The sequence below is a fragment of the Tachyglossus aculeatus genome, chromosome 2 (genome assembly GCF_015852505.1).
Source record: "Tachyglossus aculeatus isolate mTacAcu1 chromosome 2, mTacAcu1.pri, whole genome shotgun sequence".
Taxonomy (NCBI): Eukaryota; Metazoa; Chordata; class Mammalia; order Monotremata; family Tachyglossidae; genus Tachyglossus; species Tachyglossus aculeatus.
In genome coordinates, this window is record NC_052067.1 from 73418703 (window position 1) to 73437544 (window position 18842).

At 40.3% G+C, this 18842-nt stretch overlaps 1 protein-coding gene across 3 annotated transcripts in view; it reads right to left on the reverse strand.

The window, feature by feature from the left end:
- UTRN (utrophin) overlaps positions 1–18842 on the reverse strand; it is a 583736-nt gene that overhangs the window by 377839 nt on the left and 187055 nt on the right. For all 3 annotated transcript variants that reach the window (XM_038766673.1, XM_038766663.1, XM_038766681.1), the window contains 8 exons: positions 16278–16427; positions 14511–14672; positions 11603–11731; positions 9746–9919; positions 8404–8559; positions 5344–5514; positions 3031–3210; positions 538–666 (listed from right to left, as the gene is read on the reverse strand). In XM_038766673.1, coding sequence (XP_038622601.1) covers positions 538–666; positions 3031–3210; positions 5344–5514; positions 8404–8559; positions 9746–9919; positions 11603–11731; positions 14511–14672; positions 16278–16427 — 1251 coding nt within the window. The remainder of the gene's footprint in view (positions 1–537; positions 667–3030; positions 3211–5343; positions 5515–8403; positions 8560–9745; positions 9920–11602; positions 11732–14510; positions 14673–16277; positions 16428–18842) is intronic.

The following is an 18842-nucleotide window of genomic DNA, read 5'->3' on the forward strand; positions in this document are numbered from 1 at the left end:
ACTCCAAAGCCCATCCTCGTTCCACTGAGCCACGCTGCTTCTCTAGATAGATGAGATCAAGGTAGAGTGAGTAGGATGGCATTAAGGGAGTGAAGTGGGCAGGTTGGGCTGTAGTAGGAAATCAAGGAGGTAAGATAGTAGCAGGATGGGAAGCATGGGAAAGCAGCATGGCATTATTCATTCATTCATTCAATCGTATTTACTGAGCGCTTACTGTGTACAGAGCACTGTACTAAGCGCCTAGCAGTGGATGGACCACGTGCCTGGGAGTCAGAAAATCATGGGTTCTAATCCCACCTCCATCACTTGTCTGCTGTGTCGCCCTGGGCAAGTCACTTGACTTCTCTGTGCCTCTGGTACCTCATCTGTAAAATGAGTCCAACATGGGACAGGGACTGTGTCCGACCCAATTTGCTTGCATCCACCTCAGCACTTAGTACAATGCCTGGCATATATAAAGTGGTTAATACTGCAATTATTATTATCAAGAGGGGGCATGGTGATTAAGTGTTTTAAAGCCTATGATAGGATCACTACCTTCACAATTTCTTCCCTTTTACTTGCTGGCTTGTTTTCAATTTCATCCAACAGAGCTTCAGCTTGGTAGAGCCAGGTACTGATGTGAGCAACATGTCCATCAAATATCTCCAGTTGGCTCTGGTGGTTCTGGAAAGACAGGAAAAACAACCTGAGAAAGCCTCCTGCAGCGTCACCATAAGCACTCAACTTCAAGTGAGGCAGCATGACCTTGTGGAAACAGCACAAACCAGAGAGTCAGATGACCTGGGTTCTACCCCCAGTTCTGCCAACTGCTTGCTGTGTAACCTTGGGAAAGTCATTTAACTTCTCTGGGCCTCAGTTGTCCTTTCTCTCTCCTATTGAGACTGTGAACTCTATGCAGGGCTGGGACTGTGTCCAACCTAATTAACTTTTATCTTCCCCAGCACTTAGAGCAGTTTGACACATAGTAAGCACTCAAAAAATACCATAAAAGAAAAAGGGACCTGCAGAAATGTCAGAGCCCATTGACGTTAGAGGAAGAAGGCCACTCCCCTAGCTCTGTACTCGGTTAACAACTTCATTCCTGGAAATATTGCTGCAGGCCAATTCCAAAGATGTCTGCTTTTCTGACTTCTAAATGTATCCCTGAAGTAACTTGTTCTCCTTAATTCCTCCTCAGAAAGTACAGTGTACTGAAATGCATTTATTGCCATCAGCGCCTAATTATAGTCCCTTTCTTTCACAGTATTTTTCCAGCAGGACAAACAATGTCAAAAAACATAAAGTGGTATTACTAGAAAAAGACAAACTCTCTGATGAAGAAAGTGGCAAACGGAATGAGACATAATGCCAAAAAAAATTAAAAGATGCAGCAGTTACTACAGCTGAAGAGCTGACAAAAATATTTGGTAGAAAACAACAAAAGAAAAATCCCTGAGTGGACATAAAAACAATATTTTGAAAGGGTTATTCATACATTCATTCAATTGTATTTATTGAGAGCTTATTTATATATATCTATATATCTATACCTATATAGATACAGATATATAGATAGGTGGAGTGGGGCTGAGAATGGAGAAGAACAAAGACAGCAAGTCAAGGTGATGCAGAAGGGAATGGGAGAAGAGGAAAGGGGGTCTTAGTCTGGGAGGGCCTCTTGGAGGAGATGTGCCTTAGATAAGGCTTTGAAGGTGGGGAAAGTAATTGTCTGTCAGATTTGAGAAGGTCAAAGGCAGGAAATGGGACAGGGGCTGGCAGCAAGGCAGGCGAGACCAAGGCACAATGAGAAGTGTGTCCAATTCTTTGGGGAGGTAAACTACATTAATTCAAGAGACACGCTAATGGATTCAATCCTGACCACAGGAATAGTTCACAGCAATTCACAGATTTTTTTAAACCCACTTTACCACATATTAAGTGACACCATTGGTATAGAAAAAGAATAAATATTGCAAAAGATAAACAAAAAATAGTAAGTACTGTATTACTACTACTCTATTACTATTTGCAAGTTATAAATTGACATCTGGTTATGCGTACAGCCTCAATCCTCTCTTGGCTTGCATCTAACCACTGGGACAATGAAGGAGAAAAACTAATTTAGTAGCAATCCGACTATTAAATTGGGCAAGTGTTTTGCGGGTCTTAGCTGGCTTTACCATCTTGCAAATTTCTTTGCCATCTTGCAAATTTCTTTGCCCTGTTCATTGTCACAGTTACTACAGCATCACTGTTGGTCAGACGGAACATCAAAAGTCTTGAGAAGAGCAGGACAAGTGCTTTAAGGAGTTATTTCTAATTTTTATTTAAAATCATCATCTGCATGCAATCGGCTACATTTTTCAGACGCTTGGCTCTTGTGCACTAACAAATCTGTTTGGAAACCCCAGTAAATTGTCTGTTTTGCTTTTCCTAACTTTATCCATCATTATGAAATGTTAACTAAAAAAGCCAAAACCTTTAGACATTATCCCTAGAAATACCACAAATATAAAAAAGATTATAAAATGGGTTATGTCTCTTTGAAATGAAAAATATAGTTTAATTCACTCAGAGCATTTTACAGAGACCAAAAGTCTATTAAATTTCCAGCATATATTCAACAGCCTAATTTCTAAAAAAAAATTTTAGCAATATCAGAGCTCACACTGTTTTTACTTCATTATTATTACACAATATACAATAAAGCACTGTAATTAATAATTTAAACCAAACAAGTCAACTCTTCATAGGAAAATAAAGACTGTTTTGGGCACATAAACTGTGATTAGTTTACTCTTTAATACACTATTTTGATTGATGAAAAACCCTTCTAGCTCCAGAGAGAATAAAAATGAACAAGCTTCTCTCATCTAGTCACACTCCATTTTGGCAAAATAAATCACAGGAACTAAATTGTTATTTCAATTTCTTGCAGTTACCAATTGTAATTCTATTCCTTCATTTTCTTCCTTTTTCCAGAACACACAAATTAGTTGAGACAGAACAAAAAGGACTCAGATACTTCAAAATCGACATGTAACTCACCAATAGCGTATTGCACCAATCTTCAGTCCAGGTGCGGACTCTACTCCATCCAGCATTGAGAACACACAGCTTTTCCTCCAGGATGGTCTCACTACCCTCAACCAAACTCTGGAGAGCTGTGCTGCTCTCTGTGATAGTATTTAAGTCAGCTTTTCTTTTTTCCAGGTCCTTCATTGTATTCTAAAGCAAAAATAAGGAATTCATAAGAATCATTCAGATTTTTAGGATACGTATATTGTGTTTATAATAACTGTGGTATTTGCCAAGCCCTGATCTAAACACTGGGTACACAAGGTAGTCAGGTCCCACTTGGGGCTCACAATCTAAGTAGGAGGGAGAATAAGTACTGACTCCCTATTTTGCAGATGAGGCTACTGAGGCTCAGAGAAGTTAAGTGACTGGCCCAAGGTCACACAGCAAACAAGTGGCACAGTTGGGATAAGAACCCAGGGACTCTGACTCCCAGAATCATGTTCTTTCCACTAGGCATTCTGCTTCCCTGTATTTCGGGGATAACCCCCTCTATGCTTTTTATGAACACATCCTATCAAAAAAATACCAAAGAAAGCAGTTAATCAAAAGTGGGCAAAATGGCTAGTTTACATGGAAGTCACTGCATTTTCTGTGCCTTCATGAGACAAGTGAAAATTGTTTGGGTTAAAATAAAAAATATGATGATCAAATGAAACACTAATTTTAGGTTTAATTCTAAGGCTCAATTTCAATAATGTAATACTGAATGTACATTCAACATTTAATTTCACTACTGGAACACTTTTGTGCTCTTGCTGAAGTAAACATGTAGTTTTCACAGAATTCACATAAATGTGTAGACTATAATAGTTCAATAGAATCCATAATAATAATGATAATAATAATAATTTGATTTAGGTCAGAAGGTATAGAAGCAGTCAAGGAACTCATGTAAGAGCCATTCTGATCAATTTGGATATAAGTGGGGGGGGGGGGGGAGAGGGAGGGAGAGAGGGAGAGAGAGAGAGAGAGAGAGAGAGGGAGAGAGGGAGAGAGAGAGAGAGAGAATGTGCATGTCTAGAGAATATATCCAATCTACTATGAATGAGCCATGAATTGATCCTATTCTCTGATTCTATACCTTTGTAAGTAGAAGCTTTCCCAAACATTTTTTTTTAACTCTCAAGCAAAGTGAATTTATGTCCTACTAGAAAATACAGTCACACTTCAGCCAAGTCTTATCACTCACCTCGGAAACCTAAGCCAGCTAACAGTCCTCCATAGTTCAGTAAATGTTCAAGCCTCTTTTCAAATGGAACCAAAGTGTACACAGACACACACACACACTTTGTGCAGTTCCTGAATTCTCTCAGATGATCATTTGACTGCTGTAACTCCAAATACTTCAAATAATCAACCACATGCACATGCATGCAAGCGTGCGCATGCACGCACGCACGCGCACACACACACACACACACACACACAATATATATATACACATAACATTCCAGGTAAAATAAACAAATCTTCCATAAACAACTCCTGTACAAAAAATGATACTAGTCAATGGCACCATTGCAATGAGCAAGTCTTAGAAAATACAAGAAAAAGGCTACTAAACAGACACAACGATTTAACTTGAGGACTTTGAATACACAAATAGAAATGTGAGTGGATGGTTTCCATGTAACACCATATAATTAATTGTGCTTAAAATGCCAATTGACATTTAAAACAAGATTCTAAGCCTCTGTTTCAAATCTTTACACTATGCACTCATCCCTATTTTCATCCCCCCTTGTATTCCTGGCCAAGCCCTTGGCTGAACCAATGACAGCTTCTTTACCAGCCCTTTCTGTCTATTTTTTCCATTCATCACCCCATGCTTTATGTCTCAGGCTTCTAAGCTCTCATCCCACATGCTAATTATCCTTGCTGAAGAACACTTCAAAACCCATCTCTCCCCAAAACACCTTTCCAGACAGTTTAGAAAATAAGCATGAATGGTGGCCCTCCTTATTCCCATCCCCCCTACAAAAGGTATTTTTAATCAATTAATCACTAGCACTTACTGAGCAACAGAGACTGAAAATGAATTAGAAGACATGATCCCTGCCCTCAAGGAGCATAGAGTCCACCAAGGGAGACAGACACTTAAATTGATTTAATAGATCAGTATGAGTACAGTGTATCTCACAAAACATCCATAATATGCTCCTCAAAATGTGGCTTTTTATAAATAGCTGTACCATGGGATGCTTTCCCATACACTTACATGCAGTGTATGTAGATCTGAAAACAGCTCTATTATAGACCACTTACTTATAAGCCACTTACTTTAGCCCAGGCAATTTCTGAATCCAAGTCAGAAACTGAACCTTCTGCAGTGGACTTCTGGACTAACTCAGCCTCAGTAACAGCTAGCCAATCAGACAGGGAGGCCACTTCTTTCTTCATTTTCCGGGCTAACTGACAAGCACGCTCCAAATCTTGCTTTCCTTCTGTCACCTACAAAAACAGTACTTCCAGTTAAAGCCAGCTCCATTCCAAATAATCAAACAATTTCCTGTTCCTCCAGATCATCCATTCATTGACCCATTAGTCACAACCCTCCTGGTTCCTCATGAGAACAATGTTTGATCTATATCCCTCTTTTGTAGGACTGGTGACAATCTGCCATATTGTAACACTTGGAGAATCTTGATGAATTTTCTAAAGCTCTTAGAAGTTCCTTGAAAGGAATATAAAAAACTATACGTTCACATATGTAAACATTCGTCTGTATACAGTGTAAAAGAGCTCTTCAAAAAACCCTTTTCTATCCACTTACCTTTTTCTAGTGCTGCTGTTTGTTCTCCTATTGATGGCCACTGACATTTATTGAGCATTTATTGTACACCTTCCCCCCTAATATCAGAAGGTATGAGGGAAGAACGCGGATTAGTATTTATGTGGAAGCATCTAAACTATCCCCCAAACTGCTAGGAAAACTGATGGATTCTAATGTTGTGATGCCAAATTCAGTGTATATAGAGTTGAATAGTACCTTCCAAGAACATTATTGTAGCTGTATCACATAAAATAGATTAAAAAACGCAAATGGCATGAGTCTTAAGGACTTTGTTTTTTTAATTTTGCAGAAAAGTTAGGATTAATCTTATTTAGAAATGACTTTCATTATCATTTTCAGATAGGATCTGGTATCAAGAAATATATCATTTATCAAACATAGTCTAATATGTCTGATATGGTGAGTTACCTGATTCTGGATAATTAAATCAAGTCTTATGTCAATCAAATTTTTATTTAGTGTGCCTTGACAAATACCTGAATTACCCTGAAAAGATGAGACATATTGAACCAAAATGTGATTTGCAGGACTGCAATACCTCTGATTGCAGTATCATAATGATGAAGCTTTGTTGCTGAGATTTTAAGAACCAGGGCAAAAATAATTTGCTTCTGCATTTATACAATTTACACCGGGCCCTTTTCAGTATTACTTATTCTCATCCATTTATTTTAAGAAGTAGTGAACATGGAATCAGCAACCTGCAATTTAGAATCATTCTAGTAGATATTCCTAGAACACTGGACAACATTGAGGCTTTGAAGGCTGGTTGACACGAATGTCTTAACCATATATATATTTCTATTAATAGGAATAAAACGCCCCAGAATATACATTTCAAATGTACCCTGTCATTAAAGTTAGTTGACTTCAAACCTACAGTATAATTTCACACCACAAAATCTATAATTGCAAAAAAATGCAGTGCCTTTTGAGTTCTACTGACATCTAAAGTGACAGCAGAAACAAGTTTTTCTCTGGGCTTGTATAAAGACTTCATCTTATTTCTTCTGGGTATTTTTAATATTCATAAACTGGTGCAAAATACAAAACAACTTCCATTCTAGTTTTGCAATAGTGCCCACTGTTTCAATTTCTCATTTCCTGGCTTCAAGGCAAAGATTCTCAAATGAATCAAGACATTAAACTTTTGGATCCAGCCAGCCGCTGAATGTAAATGGCTTAACAGCTCCTTTCCCTGTGGAACTTCCAAAATGGCTAAATTATGGATGCCTCTTGGATGAATTTAAAAGCATTTCCTGATTGTGGGACTTCCCTCCAACCTGATGCTTTGCCGTATCCTGCAATTCCAGAATGGCTCCTTGGGTTAAGCAATGGTTTAGATATCTGGGGACTGTGAATGTTGAATCCCAGCTGCAACAGTAACTTGGCAATGTGATTTTAGGCAAGTTAGTTAAATGTGTCCTCAACTTTCTAATCTAATGGTAAGAGAGCTGGAGAGAGGAGGAGGTTATGCTAGACTGTAAGCTTGTTGTAGGCCAATGTGTCTACCAACTTTTTTATATTGTACTCTCCCAAGCACTTAGTATAGTGCATCGCACACAGTAAGAGCTCAATAAATACAACTGATTGATTGAGAAGCAGCATGGCCTAGAGGTCAAAGCCATGGGCTAGGGAACTGGCAATTAATCTTAGCTCCACCACTTGCCTGCTCTGTGACCTTGGGCAAGTCACATAATTTATCTATCCTCAGTTGTTACCACCTCTAGACTATAAGCACACTGTGGGCAGGAAATGTGTCTGTTTATTGTTATATTGTATTCTCCCATGGACTTAGTACAGTGTTCTGCATACAGTGTTCTGCACTCAATAAATACAATTGAATAATTGAATGAATAAAATGGGGATTAAATACCTCTTCTCCCTCTCCTTTGAATGTAAGCCCCATGTGGGACAAGGGACTATGCCTGACCTGATTATCGTATATTTACCTCAGTGCTTAGTTCATTATTATTATGATTATTACTATTAATAAGGACTGGAGGGAACAAAGGGAGGAAAGTTTACAGCCTTGAAATGAGTAAAATAGAAGCTGCTATTTAAACATTTAGTGTAAATCGCAATGTTGGCTAAGTGTATGTCATCATTTATGTCTCAAAAAAGTGGTATACTCAATTTTTCTAGACAAGTGTTTAGACCAAATATTTTAGAGATCGACAGCTGCCAGGGAATTCAGGACCATTCTTTTGAAAGTGCACATCTATCCATATGGAACATAGTGTGATGCTGGAACAAACGGCTACATCCACGGTGTCAGACATGGGGCAAATATTACAAGGTGAATCTTTCTGAATGTGAAGTTCGTCAGTTACTTAAACCCCCGCATTATGGGAGAACTGTGTTTATGCACTAAAACGTTTCACTTTAATGGTAGGATAACATGAACTGTAAAAAAAAGTGGGCAGCTAAAGTTATTTACATGCTTCAAAGTTAAACTGTATATTCTTCTGTAACTTAAGGATTCTTTAAACATATGAAGACATGGGTTGGTTGATTTGCAGAAGAAAAAAGTTAGTTTTCCTAACCTGTGCCCCCAGGTCATTATAGAGGAACTTCAGGGCAGTAAGCTGTTCATCCATCCCTTTCGGATTGTCCGTTTGCTGCTTCTGGACAATCTGCCTTCCTGTTTTGATTACGGTCTCCACTTCAAGCTTAACCTCACTCAAAGTTTTATAGAGCTTCTGAAAACAGAAGAAAAATACATGTTATAGTGAGAAGTGACCATAACCAGTCATTTAGATGACAGTTTCCTAGGATTGCTAAAAACTGAATCTCTAGATTCCAGAGTATGTTTTACCTTTCTTCAGTTAAGAGTTAGGTTGAAATCAGATTGAAGTGTTAAATGAACCTATGTCGAAAAATGAACATTGTAAAATGAAATGATGGAATTAAGAAACAAGATGTTCTTAAAGCTATATGTTACTGAGTGTCACAGAGAACATTTGCTGTTAATGTCCTTTTGTAAATAATGGCTATCATTCACAAACTTGGTAGAGTTTTCTATAACGTGTTCTAAATGGTATAACAATATGTGGAACAACAATGAGAAAATAAAACATGTCCATAAAGTTAATGCTGACTAAAAAGGACAAAACAACAAGGGAAAGTATTTTTAAATCACAGCTATTTTGTCTAGATGTCTTGTCACTATCACTGATGTGCCTAAAAGGAAACCAAGGTATTATCTATATGAATTTCAGCTTGTGCTACAGCTATTGGGAGCTTTAGCCACTAGGCCTATTATCATTTCACACTCAGGCCATGAACAATTCTCACCTTTGGAAGTCAAAACCTCAAGTCCTAGAAGGAGTTGAGGAGAGCACCTCAGAAATTGCTATCCTGTGATATCTATACTTGTGTAAATATAAATACAAAGCCATAGATGTGCAAAGAATAGTTTTAACTATAATCATTCTTTCAATCATCAAATCCTCAACAGATATTTGCATGCTCTTACACTCGTGACTACCAATTCTGTTATACTGTACTCTGCCAAGTGCCCAGTTCATTGCTTTGCACACAGTAAGTGCTCAATAAATACAACTGATTGATTGATTTTTGCCTATACATAACCAGAGTAAGTTATGGCTTGAGCAGAATTCAGTAGATATATAATAGTCCTTAAAAAATTTGCTCAGGATATAACATTTTTTTACTACTACTGCACAATAATTTGAGTATATTCCATGACTTCTAGATAGGGCTCAACCTTAACATTGGCTTACAGTTAACTAAAAATGTACTGTACTGCACACGCTTCACATAAGGCCTCACTGTTTTGACTGTGCACAAAAATCTGGAAAACATTTGATAAAATTTGTATTACAGGAAAGCATTATTCCATATGATGGAATTATCTCATCTTACCATACATCTGTCCAAGTGAGTCTGGATTACATCTGGATCAGTGTCCTTAACATCCAGAACATGGAGTTCTGCTTTTACCCCATCTAGAACTCGCTTGCAATCAAGCATGCGCTGTTCAAAATTAGCAGGCTTCTGGAAAAGCTGGTACTTTGTGAACACTTCACGAAGTTTCCTCTGTTTACGATGCGAATGTTAATAAAAATCAATAAAACATCAGTTTCCATTCCTAAGCAATTCCTAAGCACTACAAACTCCAGCTATATACTATTTCAGAGAAGCTACTCTGAAATTTTAAATTTAAGCTTTGAAGATATAAAGTTTTAAAACTGAGGAAAAGGGAAGGAACAAGGGCTTGACTTTTTTTATGACCAAAGCAAGAAGACATGGGTCTCATTTGGAGAATATGATCCTGAGTAGGTTAAGAGCCAGTTGTGTAAACAGAAATTCTAGGCTACAGAAGACAAGTCTTTAAATGCAACCAGGTAACTTGAATGGCTTGTGTTCAAGGGAAGAGTTTGGCCAATTTCATTAGAATTCTGATCTCTAGTTCTTAGGTTTCAGTTCTAAAAGTGCTATTTACTGCATCAAGGACCTCTCTGGTGTTAACTTACAGTAACATAAAAGGAAACGTTCATTTAATATGAACATTTGTTCTTATCCTCTGCCATTTCCCCGATCTGAAATTTATTTTAATGTCTGTCTCCCCTTCTAAGCTCCTTGTAGGCAGGGACCTATCTAGTGTATTGTACTTTCCTAAGTACTTAGTACAGGCTGATTAAAGGTTAATTGCATATTAATTGAAACCAGGTCCTAATTTTGGTTATTCCTCCTTTTTATAATAATAATAATGATGGTACTCTAAATGCTCACTATGTGCCAGGCACTGTATACTCAATGCTGGGATGGATACAAAACAATCAGATTGGACATATTCCCTGCCCCACCTGGGACTCACAGTCTAAATCAGAGGGAGGAAGATTTAATCCCCATTTCACAGGTGAGATAATTGAGGCATAGACAAAGCAAGTGACTTGCCCAAGGTCATAGAGCAAGCCTGTTGTGAGAAGGGAATCTGTTTATTGTTACATCGTACTGTCTCAGGCACTTAGTACAGTGCTCTGCACAAAGTATGTGCAAAATAAATACCACTGACTGACGGACAGCAGATAAATGGCAGAAATGGGATTAGAATCCAAGTCCTCTGACTCCAAGGCCAATGCTCTTTCCATTAGGCCATGCTGTTCCACTTCAAAACTTTTTAACTCCACTTGAAAATTTAAAATGTTTCCCAACCCCTACCCTGTCAAAAAACATCAATGCAGTGCATCACTGGTGTTTTACTGTGTTAAAGTATTCGGCATGGCACGATGGGCCTTATGCAACCCTTAATACTCATGGAAGACAAGTTGACATGGAAAAGAAATCCCCTAATTGAGCAATTCAGAATGAAATATTCCATAACTAAAATACTGCATCCTCGTTTTCATCCCAATTTAACAGGATTTTCAGCCAGGGTGTTTATCATAGATTTCTCAGAACAATTGGAAAACGTTAGGTTGAAGTAGTGCAGATGAAGTTTTCTGGCCCTGAAAGTGTCCTTAGGCTGGCGGACATGCTAACGTCATGGTTCCCAAGACTGAGGTACAACTTGTGGTGCTGGTTCAAGAAATGCTCTCTCTCTCTGCCCAGGAAGTTTCCTGAATAGTGGGGCTAAACACTAAACGTTAGATTTGCCCCCCTGCAAGTTTGGGTCAGAAGCCCTCTTTTTGTCCCATACCTTCCTGGCCAATAAGTCCCCTGCTAATCTAAGCCAAGAATCTTATAAAAACGTCATAAGTAATTGAAGTGTCCTTTTACCTGTAGCACATCCAGCTGACTGCCTCCTCGAGGAGTTCTGCCTTCTGGACTGGATGGTACCTGGGATCGCACACTTCTCCTCAGCTCCTCTAGTGTTAGCTCATGGGCCGAAATCTCTGCTTGAATTTTCTGGAAAGGAGTTACAAGGAGGTAGAAGAGCAGAGGGAAAAGCATGTGAGACAAGGAAAATAAGACCACCTAGTTCCGTGAAGACTTATATCCCACATACTAGCACTTGTATGAACGACTGTTTTGCGTTCAATGGGAAAAAGGAAGGCAAAAGATTGTCTAGTGGCAGGGCCGACCCTAGAGTAAGAAACTGGACAATGATTTCAGGGCCATGGCCTAATGGAAGAAGCAGCACGGCCTAGTCGATTGAGCACAGGCCTGGGGCTCAGAAGAATGCTTGTCTGCTGTGTGATCTTGAACAAATCACTTCACTTCTCCGTAGCTCAGTTACCTCATCTGTAAAATGGGATTCAGATTTGTGAGCCCCATGTGGAACAGGGAATGTCCAACTGGATTTATTTGTATCCACCCCAGCACTTAGAATAATGTCTGGCACACAGTAACTACTTAACAAATACCACAATTATTATTTTTCTGCTTCCTGATGGAAATTGGTAATGCAGGGCCAATTCTGGCCCAGAGCCAGAGCTGATGGAGTGGATTCTGGGGCAACAGGCAGCCAGGGGCAGCAGTTTAAAGGGCAGAAGCCCCAACCTGAGCTGGGACAGGTGCTTTCAAATTGCCAATTCATCCTGAGCTGCCTACCATCATCCCTGGTTGAGCAATGAGTGACTGGGGTGGGCTGCAGGTCAATGTACTAAAGGAAACAACCTAAATTGTTTTCTTTTTGGGTCTTTTTTTTCCCTTTTTCCTTTACCCAGTCTCAAAACCTCTAGGTGTTTTGATTCCACTTACACCAAAAAATACATGCCTTTTCCCACAGAATGGCTGTAGACTGTACACTGTAAGCATCTTATGGGCAGAGATCATGTCTACCTTTTAAATTGTATGGTACTTTCCCAAGGGCTTAGTACAGTGCTCTGCACAGTTAAATGTTCAATAATTTCCACTGAATTACTAATTGACAGCTGATCTCTCTGCCCACATATGAAGACTCATCTGTGTTTTTTTGTTTGTTTTTTTAATGGTATTTGTTAAGTGCTTACAATGTGCCAGGCACTGGACTAAGCACTGGGGAGATACACAGTAATGCATCCTTTCAACAGGATTAAGCAATTATTCCTGTTGACAACTTTACCTAAAATCCTGAAACTTCTGACACCACCATGTCTCCTCAAGCCCCTGCCTCCAATCAGTCCATCCATCTCCTCTGTTTCCAGCATCCCCCGCCCTCTCTTTCCTTCCCAGTATCTTCCCTCATCCCCCTCCATCCAATCCTTCCCCACCTCTTGTTGCCACCTGTTGTACCTGGTTGCCATCTACTCCTTCCTCCCCCCCCCCCCCATCTCTGTTATCTTGTCCCAGCACGGCCGTTTTCCCCTCCCCCTACACTAGCCCCCATCAGCTCGCTCTCATCTAAGCCCTTCCAACCTCTCTTGCCAACCCCTCCCCCCACACCTCCCAACCACAGCCCCAGCCAAGTGTGGTCTGGGGAATCCCCACTCCATTCATTCATCCTTGACCTATTCCTAACCCAATCACTGCTCCTCCTCACCACCACTGAAACCTAGCTCTCCTCTGATGATGTTGCCTCCCCTACCACTCTCTTTAAAGAGGGTCTTATCTTCTTCATGCCTTACCTCCCTCTCTCCCCTCTCCAGTTCACATTTCATTCTGTTACCAAGATCATTTTTCTACAAAAACATTCAGGCCATGTTTCCCCACTCCTCAAGAACCTCCAGTGGTTGCCCATCCCCTTCCAAATCAAACAGAAATTCTTTACCATCAGGTTTAAAGCACTCAATTACCTTGTCCCCTTCTACCTCACCTCATTGATCTCCTACTACAACCCAGCCCACACATTTCTCTCCAAGGCACATCTACTCATTGCACCTCAATCTCATCCATCTCAGCTCCAACCTCTCACCCACATCCCATGTCTGGAAAACCCTCCCTCTTCATACCCAACAGATGATCACTCTCCCCACCATCAAAGCTTTATTAAAATCACAACTCCACCAAGAGTCGTTCCCTGACTAAACCCTTATTTCTTCTACACCCACTCCCTCTGTGTCACCCTTGTATTTGGATTTGCACCGTTTGTTCTCCCCTCCCTCAGCCCCATAGCACTTAGGTACTTATCTGTAATTTATTTGAATTAATGTCTTTCTCCCCACTTAGACTGTAAACTCATTGTTGGCAGGGAAAGCTTCTACCAAATCTGTTATACTGTACTTTCATGAGTACTGAGTACAGTGCTCTGAACAGTAAGAGCTCAATAAATACGACTGATTAACTGACTGATAAAGAAATAAGTGAAAAAGGCATAGGCAGGTTGCATACAAACCCAAATTATACTGACAGCCTAGTAGGTGTAAATGGTTACATAAAAACCCAAACCCAAAAATTCATGGCTTTGACAGCAACAGTGTAATCTCCTAGGACTGATAACTGTGGTATCTGCTAAGGGCTTACTAGGAGCCAAGCCAAGCACAGAGGTAGATACAAGATAAATGAGGTCAGATACAGTCCCTGCCCCACATAGAGATCACAGTCTTAAGAGGGAGAACAGATATTTCATCTCCTTTTTACAGATGAGCTAACTACGGCACAGAAAAGTTAAGAGATTTGCTCAAGGTCTAACAGCATGCATATACCAAAGCCGGGTTTAAAACCCAAGTCCTCTGACTTTCAGTCCCGTGTTTTTTCCACTAGGCCACAGTGCTTCTCTATTTGACAATGCTGAAAAGTTTGTGGGGGCAAAATTGCTGAGAAATACCTGTGCCTCTTGTGGGACCTGCAAGGCATCAACCCTATCCGTCAAGTATGTTGTTAACTGTTTATCCAGTTCAGCTAGGCTCTCTTGCAAGACTTGCAGCATGTGATCCGTGTCCTGCAGGGTCTGCAGTTGTTGCTCCAAAGAAATCTGCTTGTTCTCTGCCTACATGGAAGGGAAGTTTGGATAAAAATAAAGTGTTTAGTATAAACATTAGCTTAAAGAACAAAAAAATCCCACAGGTACATTTACACATATATACACGACAGCATAACAAGGGACAGCTTTTATGAGGACAAAGTGCAGTTGGGATTTAGCCAATTAATGGTATTTATTGAGTGTTTCCTGTGTCCACAGCACTGTACTAAGTGCTTGGGAGAGTACAACGGAGTTGGGAGACACATTCCCCGCCCACAGCAAGTTGACAGTCTACTTTGGGTCTCACATGGGCCTTTTTAGCCTCATATCAATCAATCAATCGTATTTATTGAGCACTTACTGTGTGCAGAGCACTGTACTAAGCGCTTGGGAAGTACAAGTTGGCAACACATAGAGACAGTCCCTACCCAACAGGGGGCTCACACTCATACGTTAGTTTCGTGATCAATGATGTGATCTTCAAGTACAAAATTTAACTCTCTATGTTTAAGTCATTACTTTGTCCCTGCTACTGTGTTAAGCACTGAGCTAGAAGCCAGATGAGAAGAGCAGAAACAGTCCGGGCCCCACACAAGATGGAGTGACTTGTTCAAGATGTCACAGCAGGCCCTCTAAACTGTAAGATCACTGTGGGCAGGGAACGTGTCTGTTTATTGTTGCTTTGTACTCTCCTGAGTACTACAGTGCTCTGCACACAGTGAGCACTCAGTAAACATGACTGAATAGAATAGAACTGGCCAGTGGAAGGGTTGAGATCACAACCCAGGTCTCCGGACTCCTGGTCCTGTGTTCTTTCATTGACTAGCCCACCTCACAAGACTAGAGATATAAATGGGAAATATATAAAGCCTGTATCCCTGGGAGCATTGCTGCAAAATTTTGTACTAGAAGCAGCATGGCCTAGTGGATAGCACACGAGCCTGGCAGTCAGAAGGTCCTGAGTTTTAATCCCAGCTCTGCCACATGTCTGCTGAGAGACTTTGGACAAGTCACTTAACTTCTCTGAGCCTGTTCTGTCATCTGTAAAATGGTATGAAGACTGTGAGCCCCATGTGGGACACGGACTGTGTCCAAACTGGTTAACTTGTATCTGTCCCAGCACTCAGAACAGTGCTTGGCACATAGTAAGCACTTAACAAGTACCATTATTATTATTATTAGAGAAAATATGTGATGTGGCTCTGCACACATGCACATAGAAGCAATCATTTCTTCTGACTCTATATCCCACAGTAACCAGACAGGATCCTACTGTCAGAATAGTGTTCCCTAATTCTGGCAGAATTAAGTGTATTGCAAAATACTATAAGAAAACCTATACAGTTATTTGTGTATTCCACCCCCTCTCTCAAATGAATGAAGAATCAGAAGGAAAATGAAATTTGGTTGTAAATATCTTTACAGATCTTTCATCTGCTGGCAGACAAAAAAAATCTAGCTCTAGTTCTGCCTCTTTATGGTCTGAATTCTTCTCCACCTCACTCCCTCCTAAGTTCACTTTCCTATTCTATTCTTCCTCACTTCGGCCTACTTTGAAGAAAAGAGGATCAGGCATCCCCTAGTCCAACTAACAAGGAAAATATTTATTACAATCCAAAAACCAATACTTACCAAGTGGCTCAGTTCTTCATAGCGGCTATTGAAAACCTCTAACTTCTCACTGATGATGTCATCAAGAATCCCTCCGTCAATCAACGTCTGACCTAGCTCACGGATCTGAGTTCGATTATCTGCTGGGTGGCGCAGAACAGATTCCAAGGACTACACAGGGATGAGAGAAATAACAAGAGTGAAGACACTAAAGTTACTTTACCATGCAAGGTGACAGCTCAGCATCTCTTTTGTCCCCTCATTCTTCACATTCTCTTTGAACACCCATTTTAATTTGACAAAAGCCATTTGCCTCAGCTCTACTCAACACTTCAAATACTACTGAAGCAACAATTTTGATAAATCTAAATAAAAATTTCAATCAAAAAAATGATGGAATTTGTTCAGCACTTACTATGTGCAAAGCACCGTTCTAAGCGCTGGGGAGGATACGAGGTGATCACGTTGTCCCACATGGGGCTCACAATCTTAATTCCCCATTTTACAGATGAGGTAACTGAGAGACAGAGAAGTTAAGTGACTTGCCCAAGGTCACAGAGGTAGAGCAGGGATTTGAACCCATGACCTCTGACTCCCAAGCCCATGCTCTTTCCATTGAGACATGCCGCTTCTCTATAAACCAATGGCATTTATTGAGCATTTAAAGAACTAAGTGCTTGGGAAAATACAGTAGAGTTGGTAGACACGACTGTGAGCCCATTGTTGGGTAGGGACCATATCTATATGTTGCCAACTTGTACTTCCCAAGGGCTTAGTACAGTGCTCTGCACACAGTAAGCGCTCAATAAATACGATTGAATGAATACAACTTTTCACCCTTTAAATCATGCAACAGAGCAGGGAGTAAGTGGTGGAGAATCCCTCCACCTAGCTCCAATGACAACATTCTAAGCTTCAGTCACTCTAGGTCCTGGGAGTCACTGGCCATGTTGGGAGAGTGAACTCAATGAGAGCACCTCATTCACCTAATAATAATAATTGTGATGTTTGTTAAGCACTTACTGTGTGACAGGCACTGAATGAAGCGCTGGGAGGGATACAAGCAAATCGGGTCCCTGTCCCACATAGGGTTCACAGTCTCAATCCCCATTTTAGAGAAGCAGCATGGCTCAGTGGAAAGAGCACAAGCTTTGGAGTCAGAGTTCATGGGTTCAGATCCCAGCTCTGCCAATTGTCAGCTGTGTGACTTTGGGCAAGTCACTTAACATCTCTAGGCCTCAGTTACCTCATCTGTAAAATGGGGACTAAGACTGTGAGCCCCCCGTGGGACAACCTGATCACCCTGTATCCCCCTAGCGCTTAGAACAGTGCTTTGCACATAGTAAGTGCTTAACAAATACCATTATTATTATTATTATTATTATTATTTACAGATGAAGGAACTGAGGCACAGAGAAGTGAAGTGACTTGTCCAAGGCCACATAGCAGACAATTGGCAGAGGTGGGATTAGAACCCATGACCTTCTGACTTCTGACCTTCTATCCATTACACCATGCTGTCTCATCCTTCCCCTAAAAGGAGTGTGCTAGAAAGGCAGGAGTATGGAGGGCAAGACCAGCGCAGGGGAGGTGGGGCAAACTTTTTTTTCTGCCTTAAGTTGAGTTCCATAGGGCCAGTCCTGAGAATCCAACAGACAGGGAACCGTTTAACACCATCTTCTATAGTGGCACATTGTTGAAATCCAATAAGTGCTGAATTACAACTAAGACTAATGATTATAGTGTCAACCTATAATTATATGTAAATGATAATGACTCAAAGCCCTACTGAGAGCTCACCTCCTCCAGGAGGCCTTCCCAGACTGAGCCCCCTTTTTTCTCTCCTACTCTCCATCCCCCCACACCCTACCTCCTTTCCCTCCCCACAGCACCTGTATATATGTTTGTACAGATTTACTACTCTATTTATTTTACTTGTACATATTTACTATTCTATTTATTTTGTTAATAATGTGCACCTAGCTTTATTTTTATTTATTCTGATGACCTGACACCTGTCCACATGTTTTGTTTTGTTGTCTGTCTCCCCTTCTAGACTGTGAGCCCGTTATTGGGTAGGGATCGTCTCTATAGATTGCCAACTTGTACTTTCCAAGCCCTTAATACAGTGCTCTGCACACCGTAAGTGTTCAATAAATACAACTGAATGAATGAATGACTTGAAAAAAGTCAAGGAGAGAGATTCAGTTTTAGTCCTGGCTTTGCGCTTGACTTCACTATGTAACCTCTAGAAAGAAGCTTAACTTCTCAGTATCAGCACCATCTCTACAATGGTGCAAGTAAAACAGTCAGTGGCACTTGTCCTCCTTACATGTGTACACCGATGAACAATGAGCTTGTAAAGGACTCTTGTGTTTATTCAGATAAATAGGGTTTTGTGAGTACCTCTATTACTACTCTATAAAGAAAAGTTGCTTTTCTAGCTACTAGACAATGCTTTAAAATATCTCTATGTGACATCCTTTTCCCCTTTTTTAGACCCACCCCTCCTATTCCACCCAAACTCTATCCCTCTTAAGGTAAATTGAAAGGATAAAGTGAAAGGTCAATAAAACAAACTGCCAA